The sequence below is a fragment of the Malurus melanocephalus genome, unplaced genomic scaffold (genome assembly GCF_030028575.1).
Source record: "Malurus melanocephalus ecotype Western Australia unplaced genomic scaffold, MMel_1.1 scaffold_310, whole genome shotgun sequence".
Lineage (NCBI taxonomy): Eukaryota > Metazoa > Chordata > Aves > Passeriformes > Maluridae > Malurus > Malurus melanocephalus.
Genome location: NW_026623542.1, coordinates 149,859 through 163,687, shown reverse-complemented (window position 1 = coordinate 163,687; position 13,829 = coordinate 149,859). Strand labels below are relative to the sequence as shown.

General features: G+C 39.5%; 1 protein-coding gene across 1 annotated transcript in view; it reads right to left on the bottom strand.

Moving 5' to 3' along the window:
* Window positions 1-10,163: 10,163 nt before the first annotated feature.
* Window positions 10,164-13,829, bottom strand: part of LOC130580056 (protein kinase C-binding protein NELL1) — a gene marked incomplete at its 5' end in the record, with an annotated part of 133,232 nt that continues 129,566 nt past the window's right edge. Inside the window, one exon of the mRNA XM_057377318.1 lies at window positions 10,164-12,719. Coding sequence (XP_057233301.1) covers window positions 12,669-12,719 — 51 coding nt within the window. The remainder of the gene's footprint in view (window positions 12,720-13,829) is intronic.

Here is a 13,829-nt window from a genome sequence, read left to right as displayed (position 1 = left end):
TTATATATTATTTTAAGTTTAATTTTTTTTTATAAAATTATTTTGATACCAAAAATGACCAGTTTGTGGAATATAGCAGAATCCAACTCACACAATTTTAAGATGCCAACATCACTTACGACAGATTAAACAGAAGGTTTCCCTTTTGGCATATGAAGCTGTCTATTTGAGGTCACTGACAGTAACCCTCTGTCATAAAGCAGTAATGAGCTKTATAGTTTCATTAAAATATTACTTTTCTTTTTGTGTATTAATGATGATTTCTCATCCCGTTCTCTTTATCTGTTTGTATTTGGCGCAGGCGTTCCATTATTGATGTAAAGCAGCGATTCAAAATTTAATGATTAATTTTCATGTAAATCTTCCTYGCCTAAATAATTGATGGCAGAGATGAGCAGAGGCATTTGGAGCCAGTGGTTGTTATTCTCAGATCTCTGCAGTGGAATTGTCAGACCCTCTGGAGAACACAGATTTTTGGGAAAAATGGGTGGGATTCCCCAGCCTGGGATCARTCCAGATGGGGAATTGCCTCAGTGATTCTCTGCCTTCATGGTTGCCTGATCCTGCAGAAGCCTTTTTTGTCTCAATGCAGATCAAGAACTGCTCAAATTTAGGAAAAAGGCCAGGCAGCAAAATGCTACTGCCCTAGAGCACAAGCTGTGCTTGGCAGTCAGGACTGAGCTGGGCTCTGCTCCTCTGCAAGGATATTTATCTGATGGATCCACGGGTGTTACGTCTGGATATCCCAAAATGCCCCATCTCCACCTTCATCCAAACCCTCCCAACCCTGCTTTTCATTATTCACTAATTCTTATTTACATACRTGGCCCAAGCCTGTAATTAAATCCCTGACAGTCCCTTAAACCCCAAGGGAGAAACTCTCTGGATCTACCCGGGCATCTCCTGGGAGAAACACCAAATCTCCTCCATGGCTTTAATACAGCTTGAGTTATGTGATTTTTCTCAGCAATTAATATATTAAATAAAACCATAAAATGACCTCCTTTCATAATGTTTAAGTTTTAAATTTCACTACAATCTGAAGAAAATACTCTGGAGTAGAAAACAGGTTATTCTGAGAAAGAAATGTCAGCAGCTTCCTCCCACTCTGCCCTGCTAACATTTTAATATATAAGTATTCTCTTTAAAAGTTAAATAGAATTGTAACCCATAAGAGGGAATAAATGTTATAAAGATAGAATCTCTAYTGCCATTTATGTGGTAAGTTAAAAAAAGCAACCGTCTTTGCATGCTTGGGGGTATTTTTCCCTCAGAAGTCACTTTTTAATCTGATTTAAATCCAATTAAGTCTGAACATCTAAAATGAAGAACAAGTCTTTGAATTTATGTATAACTGATTTAACTAATCAYTGTCTTACTGCAGAGCTACTAAGCAAACAAACTATGAAAAATAAATGTGAAATTAAATCCAAATCACAGACAGCCTTGATTTTGTTTTTAAAATAAATAAATAATCATCCTGCACAAAGCACGGGCCTGTTTTCTACCAGCCAGTCAAAGATGCAGTTACTAGATTTTAAAAAATAACAGCAAAAAAATWATTTTATCATTAAAAGACAATGCCACTTTTTACTTTTAACCTCACATTTTGGACAGAATGCACTTTGCAGACCGGGAACACTGATGCAGTTGGGGAAGTAGAGCTGCCTGTCACACAATATCTGCYTTTAAAGCTGCTTCACACGTGGAAGATCTCATTTCATCAGTGAGGTGCCTCTGGAATGATGCCAGAGCCTGGCAAGGCAGATTTCCTGCAGGCAGAACTGATCCCAAACAGATCAGCACAAATTAATGTGCACATCCAGCGATCTCAGTGACATTTTTCCTTCCCCTCTCACCACACATCCTCCCAACCATTTTAGATGCAGAGATTGCATCTAAAAAAGCAGGAGCAGCTCATTTCTGAAAYACCCATCAGAGCTGTTTGCAGGAGCTCAGAAACCCTGCAGCTATTCAGCCTGGGCACCAAGAGCAAAGATGACAAACCCAAAATGACAGCTCTTAACTCATTGTCTCRTTCCTTTCCATGAAATAAAGCTTTTCCTCCTCTCCTTTTGAACTATGCAACAGATTGCAAAGTTTCCAGAGAGCAGAAAGTGGGAAATCTCACATATGTGCTTTAGAGATATGTCTTAGGTGTGCATGGGAGGAAAGAAACTCACTCAGACTGTTTCTTAAACTCCAGCACAGTTCTGCACATCCAGCTCGGTGCTGTGGCAACAGGCAGCAMTTGCCTTCTGCTCTCATTTTCCTGTGCTTTTTCTCAAGATTTAAGTGAAAGGATTGCTCAGCTAGAGGTCATCTTCAATTTTTTTATAATACTTTGTTTTGATAATCCATATTTTACCACGGGTTAGAAGAAAAGCTTCGATTGCTTTTAAGCCACTTGAAGGCTCTCCCATTCGGTCCACAGCACATAAACGTTCCAATTTCTCATCTTGTTTGCAGTCCCATCCTCAGAACCCTTGGCACTGAAGAGGATTAAGCAAAAGATGATTTTTGCAAATCGTGTCACACTTGCCAAGCATTTATAGAATGCCATTAGAGGCCTGAGCACCTCAGMTGGAATTGCAGGTATTTCTCTTTTTGCATTAACAGCACTGAAGAGCTTACAGGAGACAGCAGAGATGSAAGAGGCTGCCAGGTAAATAAACCCCAGGTCAGCTCCCAGAGTTTTGTCAGGGTTRGGTTTTATTTCCTGCAGTTCTCCATCCCAGCAATCAGCCAGCCACAAGGAGMTGGTTTCCCCCAGAACAGCCTTTTYACCTGGTATTTTTAGATATATTATGGTCTAGTTAGCCAAGGTGTCACGAGGGACACATTTCTGTCCTCCTCTCTTTCAAGGGTGATGAATTGGGTGATTCCCACCCCCCTCCCAAACATTTACAACCAGAAAAATTGAAAGAAAAACATACCATCGAGAGATTTGAACTATTTCCTCTCTGTTGAGGAAAAGGGTGAAATAGTTAAAACGTTATAAAAAGTGATGGATTTGTGGGAGAGCAAAATTAGCTATGATATATTTTAAAGTACTTTTGATATATTTRTTAAAAGTCAAGATGTGCTTCAAAAGAAATCCCAGTACACTTTCAAAAAACTGCACGGCTTAAAAAAGATGCACTTAAGAAATGAATCAACACTTTTTTTCGAATTTGCATTGGGATTTATCAGTGTGGTACCAGTAGCAGGGAAGGTTTTGCTGCAGCATTCTAATTAGCACAGTCAGATCTTATCTAAGTTTGAGCRCTCTAAATTCACAACAATAGGGAGAGATGGATTTATGCACAAGGTGTTTTCACAGTGTTTATAATGGAAYAGCTTCCCCCTCCCCTGCCTGTGCTGCAGTCCCTGTAGGAATTGCAAAAAAAAGAGTGGACTTTGCTGGTGGCAATGCACCAGTGAGGTGGCATTCATTATCTTCTCCTGCATAATTAGATTTAGGGATGTCACCCTTTTAAATACAGCAGAAGCAGTCAATTAACTTCTATTTCCCACTTAGAAGCCCGTAAACAGACTAAAGGGAAACAAATGGGGGAGGGAGGGGTGCTGAGGGAGTGAGGCAAAGAAGGAGGAGAGCACAATTTARGAATTGCAATTGATTAGGGAAAACAAGGAATGGAAACTCATACACACACCAACACACTCCTGTGATTCAAGGCTCAGCACATCTTCCAGAGGACAGTTTAATGGCCACTATCTACCCTGACCAGATGAAGGCCCTTTTCTTAATGCCCAGKCCTCCTGAACTTTAATCCACTGCTRTTTAAGTTTGTCGTAAAATATTTTATTTGCTTTGCCACGCTACTACCTAATCAGTGAGTATATTATGTCCTAATGACTGGAACGTGTTCCCTTTGGCACAGGAGCAGAGGACAGGGAATTCTGCCTTCCTGAGCTGGCTCTAAACCACCCTGCTGGCTCTAAACACCAGTGAAGAAACCACACAAGATCCACAGACCATGGTCATCATTCTTGACCTGCAAGGAGCCTGTTTTCTTTAAACAACAGCTCGGGTGAAGACAACCTTGCCAAGATACAACACCCTCCCTTCCCCAGCCCGAAGTGGGGAAAGCTATTAAAAGCTACCAGGATTAAAGAGGCAAAATATTTACTGCATGGTTAATTATATGTGCTACGTAGTCACCTTGAATTATAATATYGCTCCTGCTTTTAGCTGCATTTTTAACCTTCTAGAATTTTCTTTGAGCCAAAAGAGAACAATGAAGAAGTTCATGCTTCATTGTATGCTCAATGACAGCTAAAAATCCTGTGATTTTGAGTTCTRCTAACACAGAAAATATTCAGTATTTTGCTAAACTAACAGTAGGTACTAAAAGTAAATGGTAAAGCAACAGGACTCTGATTATCTCTGATATTAGAATTGCGAACTTTTGGACAAGTTCTCCTTTTGACAGAGACAAAAATTAAAAATATCAGCAAATATTCTTCAGTGCTTCAACTGCTGTTCCCCCTGAGCAATTTGTTTACTGCTTCAGGATGTTACACAGTCATATATTTTACTTTTCCTGCTAGTAGCCAATTTGCAAGAAAGCAAGCAATATAAAAATAGCTATTTACTCAGTAACAAGCAGTACAGTACATTATCACTCGACACTGATGTTGTTAGAGGATAGCAAATCGATAATCAGTTCTTATYCTGCACCTTTGTAAACCATCTGCTTCTATCATTGCAAAGCATGCTCTGCTGYAGCAAAGCCTTTACTGCCAAACTAACAAACAATTTGCTTTATAATGTCTAAAGACAAYGTCGTGTCAAAAGCTTTCTAATGGCATCACCATTCAAATGAGTGGAAYGGTTGGGTTATACAGAGATTCTGCRGAGAGAGATAAAGTGTTTATCTTTGTTTACCTTTCAAACTCGAGAGTTTGTGATTCTATGGTCTATTGCATTATTAGATCCTTCATGGCAATTTTATTATTACCATTTATCACAGAATTGGAGCAGGATCAGGTCGGAGGTTGGAGCTCAGCTCAGCTGTGTGCCTCAATCCACACCCCCAGCATTCCCTCAGAGGTACCTCCTGCTCTTCACTRAACATCTGGAGACCTCAGCACTCCCTCAAGGTTTGGTTTCATGAAATAGCTGACACCTGAGAACATTTTGGGAAGAACCATCCCGTCWCTGTGGAGTCTCACCATCCTATAGAACACTCAAGAAACATTCCACCAGGGATGGAAGGGGGCACGTGGGGTGGGACAGGCAGAGATGCAAGCTGCTCTCAAAGCTCCAAGCCCCCAGGAACCCCTTCTAAGCTGCCAGCAGAGTCTCTGGATAAAATCATAACAGGTGGAAACAGCTTCCAGCCTTGCATATCCACACTCTAAACAGAAATAAAAAATCTAACCGTATTTTAGTGTATTGACTCCTCTGGACTCCTTTTCCTTGCTTCCTTGGCTTATAAGACTTTCCTATAAATCACTTCCACATTTAGTGTCACCAGCTTCACAAATTCATTTGTCTTTGCTAAAAGCATCATTGCCTGTGTTGATATCACCTGGCTCTTCAACCCACGTGTTTCTCTTGCATGCTCCTCTTCTGATTTAAACTGCCCAATGACATCATATTTTCAACATTAGGTAATATGAATTTGATTTGCTTGATTTCAGCTTTGCTTTTCTCTCATGCAGAAAGCCAAAAGAATCTTTATAACCCAGATCACTCAGTGATGTCCCATTACATACTTGATAATGGCTTTCCAGTTCCTGAGCTGGTACCTYTTCTTTGCATCTGGTGCCAACCTGAGCTTAATAAACCATTTATTTTTGCAATAGGCAGTACTCCCACATCAYAAAAAAATGCAGGAATCTCATTCTGGAGTTCCTGCTTACTCAACATAATACTTTATTTTCCTTTTGGTTCTCTCCCTTCCATTTGCAAGCTCYGACTCAATGATTTCTTTTGCCTTGATTACCAAACATCACCCTGTACATATGGAAAATTTCATTAACCAGGACCTTTTTTTACTATTCTGCAATTGTAAAAGCTGCAATTTTTGACCACCTCTGAGCTGAGAGGCTTCATTGAAGCTCCTAACCTTATTTTAAAACCATTGCAAATCATTTTTATCTGTTTTAAAGTACAATCTGAAAATCAAGCAGRCCAGCCACACATCACARTTTTTTTTAATTTGCTGATCAGTTYATSTCACTTTGGTCACACTTGTTGAAAGATATGTTTCCTATAGGATGTATTTTCTGCACAAAAACGTATCTGCACGCACTGTTATTACACACCATGGTGCAGTTAGACCCCACCATGCCTGGATGAGTGCTGGATGAGTGGTTTCTCTGCATCACAGCCAGTGCTGTGAATCTGGCACTGCTCCTTCACCCTGGCATTGCCACAATGAACTAAATAAATGTACACATTGTTTTATTTGTCTGCTCAGCACCTAAGATTTCATGTGTTCCTCTTTAGGTCTCTTCCTTACCTTCTGGGTGTTGGGGGCAAGGTCCTCACGGGTTCTTTTCCTCCTTGCTTAGGGTTAGGCCACCTTTTGGCATAAATTCAGGGCAAAAACACTGAAAGGAATGCAGGTCAGTACAAGCATTTTGTTTCACTGTTTCCCATCTCCAGCATCAGCTGCCTCCCAAAAGCTCTCAAACTCCCTTCAAGGGCTGARTCTCACTGACAGGAGTAACACAAATTCAGCATTGACAATCCTGAATCACCAGAAAAAAATGTAYATTTTCAAACCACGCAGTTTTTCTAAAGCATAGCTCTTAATTTTAGTGCAGCTGGGGTATAATTTTTGTAGGACTGRCATTTCTCACTGCTACCCTTGCACYGGATCAACTCATCTGAAATAGATGACATCCATCTATTTTCACTTGCAATAGTATTACTCACACTAGAAAAGCTCCTCTGTAAATAGCACCTCAAACACTGACAATTGACTTAGAACGAGATGGCCACTCAGAGGTGAAAAAGCCATCCAGGATAATTTCTTTTTTCCCCCAATTGCAGAGGAAATATATGTGCACACCATAATCCCATCTATCTTACAAGAATGCTTTAATTCAGGAAGAGAAATAGCTTTGAACTTTCATGCTGAGAAATACTCAGGCACAGGAAACCTCCAGCTTAACTCCCCTGAACTCCACAGGCACACAGAACCACAGCCAACACTCATTTTTCACACCATCCTGCACATCCCAAAACACTTCCCGGTGATGCTGRAGGCTTTGTTAAGGATTGATGTGGGTCTGCTCTCGGGCTCATCTGAACTCCCCTCCACCAGTCTGCCAGCTTGGCTTCTGACACAAACGTGGGTATGATTTTACTGAATGAAATTTTGGATCCTGCTGAACCAGTTCTGAGCAGCCCAGGCAGAAAGGAGACGGAACTGACCGTTCTCAGGGACAGTCTGGAGGCACTTTTCAAATGTCAGAGATCCAATTCCCTTGCTCCCTGTGACACTCAASACTCAAGCAAGATGTAGTTAAAAGAAAGGATGCCCCAAAGGCAGGCAGCTGGTTAGGTCTGTGTTCCTTTAATACTGAGAACAGATTTTTTGAGACTCAGGCCCAGATTATGCACTGCTTCTAGCTATGAGTAGTATAAAACAAAGTGACATTCAAATGAAAAAACCAAAACAGTTATGGTTACAAATTGCCTTTTAACTATGGGTATAAAAACAAATATTTCTTTTGCTTAGTCCTCACATTATCTGCTCAGWCCCTGGTCAGGTKGTAAAACTGCAGTGATGGGACAGCCTGAGATATCAGCAAAATAATCAAGTAAAGAATAAACTCTAAAGGAGGGGACAATCACTTTTTGTCATCAGTAGAATTAAAATACTTCCAAATTCAAAAGACAATTCAGTAATTCCTGCTGACATTACTAATTAATTAATTTATTAATTAGTAAAAGTGCATTGCCCAGGACCCCACAAGAGGTATTTCCTTCTAATTTTGGGAAAGTGCTGGCCGTAGTTTCTAACAAATACTGTTTTTGTATGAAAACATGCACAAGAGGTGACTTCTACCCTGCAAACCACAGATGAAATCTGTGTGGCTAAGAATGAGCTAATCAGCTATTTAATACAAATATGAGTAAATGGCCAAACCTGTGTTCAGGTTGAAAAATCACCTCTCCAGCCTGAAAATTTACTTTAAATTAAAGACATACTTGGTTTTCTTTAATCCTTACCTTAAYAGGTAAGTTTACCCTTTAAATCAGTGCTTACCTGAACATATTTTGGTGATTCTCTAATTCTAATTTCACAGACATTAAATAAGGATTTCCTATTTTCAATTTAGAGATACAGAAACAGTAGCAAAGCCCACACATTCCAGCACCTGGATGAATATTTTGCATAATATTCAGGCAAGAAAGCAAGTCTGCATATTTAACACTGCTAAAGGGAATCCCTCCAAACCACTGCAAAAAAGCTCTGGATTACATCAAATACATTTCCAATTCTTGCCCGAGGGAAAGCAGATTTGGAGTTAATCAAACAGCAATCAATCAATTGCATTATTAGAAAACAGGATTTTTCAGCTCTGGTTTAAACTCATGAAAAGATCCAGGTCTCTGCTTTGTTTGAGYGATGGTGTGATCTGCTGCAGCACCTCCAAGCCTTTCCTCAYGGGAGKGGATTTACACCAAAAAAACCCACCAGRCACTCAAAATAAAGAGCWTTGGGATGGGTAAATGAGTAGGGAWGAYRYGAGRAGTTGTTTGAAGGAAATTAGAGAAGAGAGAAGGCACTGTCAGAGGGTTTGTGTCTATTCTGGAAAMGTGTCCAGCCCTGCAGAACCTGTGGCTGCAACCACAGAACCACCTGCCAGGCAAACTCAATTTCAATCAGAGCACTTAAACAAAACAACCTCATGTACAAATTCAGGAATAAAAAAAATTCAAGTGTAAGGCGCTGCCGGGGCAAAGATTTGGCTCCCGGTCAGAAATCCACCCATGAGAAATCAGTGAATCCCTCGCACTGCACAGCTGAAGTGTGCAGTAGAAATCTTAAATGACAGATAGATGGTTTTGGGAACCTTATTTTAGGGTTTTTGTTTGCTTGCTTGTGTTTTTTTTTCACTGGACACGATTTTTGGGGTAGTTTGTCTGTGTGTTGTCAAGCTCCTGATGATGGTTTCATMAAAAAGACCCCAAATTTGACCCTTTTAATCAGCTTATTGATATACGTTCTTTTYGGATACACCTAAACCTGTGCATGGAAGACCATCCATGGGCAGTTAATARCAAAAAATAATCCTGTTAGCACCTGCAAGTAATTTGCAGATTACATGCAACACCAGCAGTACAACAACACCTCCCCGGACAATGACAGTTGACTCAGAATTATTGCAAACTTCTAACCAGTAACAGAGAATTGCTGCATATGAAGCATTCAGACACCCCACATCGGATATTTTTAATTCTTTTTTCTTTTTTAAATTTATACTACCAKGAATCTTCCTTACACCAATTTAAATTTCAATGAGCTCCAAAGATGCACCTTAAAAAGAACAGGAGCTTGTTGGCAGGCACATTTTTCCGCTGGCAGAATATGTTCCTCAAACAATTATGTCTTATCACAACACTCACTTAAAATTTTACATCAAACTGTATCATGGGGCCCTTTTAAAAACCCCTCATTAATGATGATTATGTAAGTACCATTAGATGTGAGACATTCCCATATTGCTCGTAGGAGTTATGATTTAATTCTGTTAAAATCTACTCTACCATTTGTGTAATCACTCCTGACATTTTACCTATTGTTTTGTAAAACTTTATTGTCTGTCACAGGAAAAAAAAAAAAAAAAAAAAGAAAAAAGAAGCTGTTTTGGTCGTCACTGCAATCTGATTGAAAAGATGTTATTAATTAAATCTTGTACACAGATATACCTGAAATCTCACTGACAGCTCTTTGGGGAAGATACATTACTGGAAGACATTTGTTGTTTGAGGACTGATAGTCCTCCTCAAGTTAATATTGTACCACAAATATAACTGTATTATAATATAATGTATATATATACATTCTCCTGAGCAGAGACAACATCCATCTCACAAACAAAGAGGAGTATTCTCCTAAACTATTATAATAAACATTGTTTTCTTCCAGCATTTTTATTTTAGTGCCCACATGTTTAGAAGGAGCAGGGAATTTCATCAAGAAAGTAATTTGGAAAGTTCTTACCTACCTTGGTCACAYAGGACACAGGGAATTAAGTTTTCCTCCAAAATGGGCTCTTTGAGCTGGGGCTTCTGAGTGCTCTGAAGGTAAATGTGATGTGACTAGTGATCAAATCCCTTCATGAGGAAAAGCTCATCACACTCAGGGCAACTGCTTAAAATGCAACATAAACAGGTCTGTGTCAATATTTTGACTTTGTGTAAACAATTCAAGCTGCACCACTCTGGAGATAATGGCACGTAATGCTGTTATAAAATCATCTTGAAAGGGTTTTACTGAATTAATTTGCATTTGAGCTCKGGAAGAAACTTGGCCTGCAGTGGAAAAGTGTGAACTCCTGTTAAATATGATCTTAACAAGGTCTGGAGCCTTCTGAAAGTATCCTGGGAAAGGGCTTCACTACTGCAGAATAAAGGAAAAGAATGATTTTCAGAGCCTGCACTGTCTTTAATCCATTACAGAGCTTCAGAAATTGGTCAGTGTGACAGGCTGGAATATAAGATTTTGTCTGAGTATAAATTACATATTTCTTACTCCAATGCTACACCTCTGGGCAAACACTTTTTCTCCTTTTTTGCAACACTGTGAGTTCAAGCTGGAAAGGACATTGATCACTGTTTTAGAGCCCTGCTAATAAAACTAAGGGAAAGCAATCTGTACATAGGAGTTTATTTAGATGCCCACAAATTTTAAATCATTCCCCTTCATATCTCAGCCCACTGGGTATCTTATCCAACCGAATTACCATTGGGTTTTACAATGTGATATACAAAATGAGCTGACATTATGATTTACAAACATCCTTKGAGTATCATATAAAACACAACTCTTCCCCTTATTATACAATCATCAGGGCAATGCCAATGGAGTCAATACATTAGTAGCTGAAAATGATGGGGCATTTTAAGAAAATAAATTTAACTTTACCACACAAAGCTGTTAACTAAAACAAAACCTGTTTAAAAAATGGGAATAAAGTTATCTGAATGACTGAAAGTAATTTTATATTGTTTGCCAGTGTCCCTTCATAAACATAATTGTACTTCATTTAAAAGACAACTATTTTTTTTACTGAATAGTCACTTCTTTCTTATTAATCATTTTCACATTTTCTGCATGAAACTATGAAAAACTCACAAATGTACTTTCAAACTGTAGCCACTATACTTATTTCTGCAATCTTTTCCATAAATTCAGTGTGTTTAATGAAATAAACAAAAAGGAAAAAACACTACACAAATGAGCAGAACAAAACACAACAGCACATTAAAAATGTGACATTTAAGCTGTAGATGCATCGCCATAGAAATATATTCTTGTTCTAACGCCACAAACTTTCTAGCCTCATGAAAAAAATCGACATGAAAAAAATTTCTAATCAGTTGAAGAGGATCTAACCTCTAACCTGCATTTAGGGCTGAGTTTTGATTTATTTTTCTGTCTAAACTGAGGTCCTCAATGAAGTAAATTTAAGTAGTTTTGAATGCCATAAAATAAGAAAAGATAAAATCTGTTTCAGAGCTGTTCATTAGGCAATGGAAGTTCCCAAGCATTAAGGTCTCCTGTCCTCTGTGTCACTGTGGCAGCAGTAGCTGAGGATGACAGACACCATTCTTACTGTAAATACAAAAGAGGAAAAATTCTGAACTCATCGATGATGGTACAAATACAAGCAAATTCTAACCTAGTCAACTCAAATTATGTCGTCTTAAGGGTTGCTGACTGTTTTAGCGCTGTGTAATCCAGAGGAATTGTACTCAACAGAATGCTGGCAATGACTGGTGATTCCTTCCTGTGTGCAATTGCAGTGGGATGTGGTTTTAGTTCAATTTCTCACTATAGGAGTCTTTTTGCTGCTCTGCATGTTTGGAGAAGAAAGTGCTTATTCTGCCATTTCCTTCAGTTCATGGCATTKTATTTTACAGTTTTTTAAAGACAGACTTATTTTGATTACTTTCACTCTGTCCATACCTTTGAATGCTTTAAAACATTGGACAGCTGTGAAATATAAGTACTATGCAATTTGACTGTACATACATACATATTTTCATAAATACATCTAACAGGGACCTTGGAACCAAGTGTGTGATATCATGGGACAAAATCACGACAGGCTGTCTTATCTGTAAAATCTAGATCCAAAGTAAGAAGAGCTGAATTCTATCAATGCTGTCAATACACAAATTAAAAMCAAAAAATACAGCATCGGTTTACCCATGAAATAACTTAAGATCTGCAAAATGTCTTGACAGGAAAGGTGTGTCATTTTACAACACTGAAAACTTGTAGCAACCACCGATTTCCACGCGCTGCGCTGGGAGTCACCCAAGGATGAGCAGAGCGATGGGTCCCAAAGGCAACTCCCAAACATCTTCCTCGCCTGCAGACTTTGGCAACTGTCTGCTGTGTAAAATAACAACACACACAGATTCCTGTCGGTGTGGACTCCAGCAGCTCCCCTCCCTCRGCACAGTCCGCTCAGTTGTTGTTGAGACACTCTAAATCCACCGAGCAGCACACGTTCCCGTTCTGCACAGACAAACAGGCACAGGGTCACAACTGGCACCGACAGAGATGTGTTCCTGACACACCCAGAACCCACAAACAGCTGCCCCCAGCCCCTCGGAGGAGGCTGAGTTTGTCAAACAGCACCAAACAGGTCCAAGCTACCACAGAACTCCAAACCCGCGTGTGGCCCCCAGAATAAAACACAGCACAGCGATGGCAACAGAGAGGATTGGATTTTTCTCTCATGCAAAGAGAGAATTTTGATGTGATCCACGTGGGGAAACTTTCTGCTTCTCTGACATTAGCAGACAGTTCAGGTTCTTGGTTCATGGCACATATGGAGGGGATGGGGACAACGTACATATCATACAGCTTTGGAATTTAATTTTTTAATTTATCTTTTTCTAACATCCAATCATTCATAAGGTTACCTTATGTGACAAAAAATACAGCAACTTTTAAAAGCCCAAATAAGAAATTCTTTTATACTCTTCTTTTTTTAATCCATCACAAATCTACAGAAAAAAAAAACTTTAAAATGATGGCTGAAAAGCTACCTTCAACAATTTAAAGCCCTGGAGCAATAGCCTGCTCTCCCACAGTGAACAGAAGAACGTTTTATATAACCCAAAACAACATTTTCATAATTCTGATATTAGCACAGTGGGGTCATCACTGCACAAAGCAAGGGAATAGGCTGCACTCCTGCATGAGAGCCATTGGATTAAACACATCTTGATGAGATCAGGGAACAGCAACCGTGACATTCCCTTCCCATCACCATTGTGGGAGTGCCTTTATCTCTGAGCTGCAATGCCTTTCTGCTTGCTGGTGAAACTTTCCTGTTAGTGTTTTTGCCTCAGCTTACCAGCTCTGGAACACACATTTTCATGAACATCCACACGAGGTAATTATTGAAATGTTACCCTTGACTCACGCTGAGAATGCCTGAAAGGCACTCCAACAGAACGTCTGGAAGTTGCATGGGGATATTAACATATCTGTGCTCAACATTTTCAACAAGGAGAGATTCGTTTCGCCCACACTTTGCCAGACAGAAAAGACCTGGGTTTTCTGCAGGCTCTCAGGTCTCATTTCCTTCCCCAAGATCTCAGTGTGACTCTCCAAGGG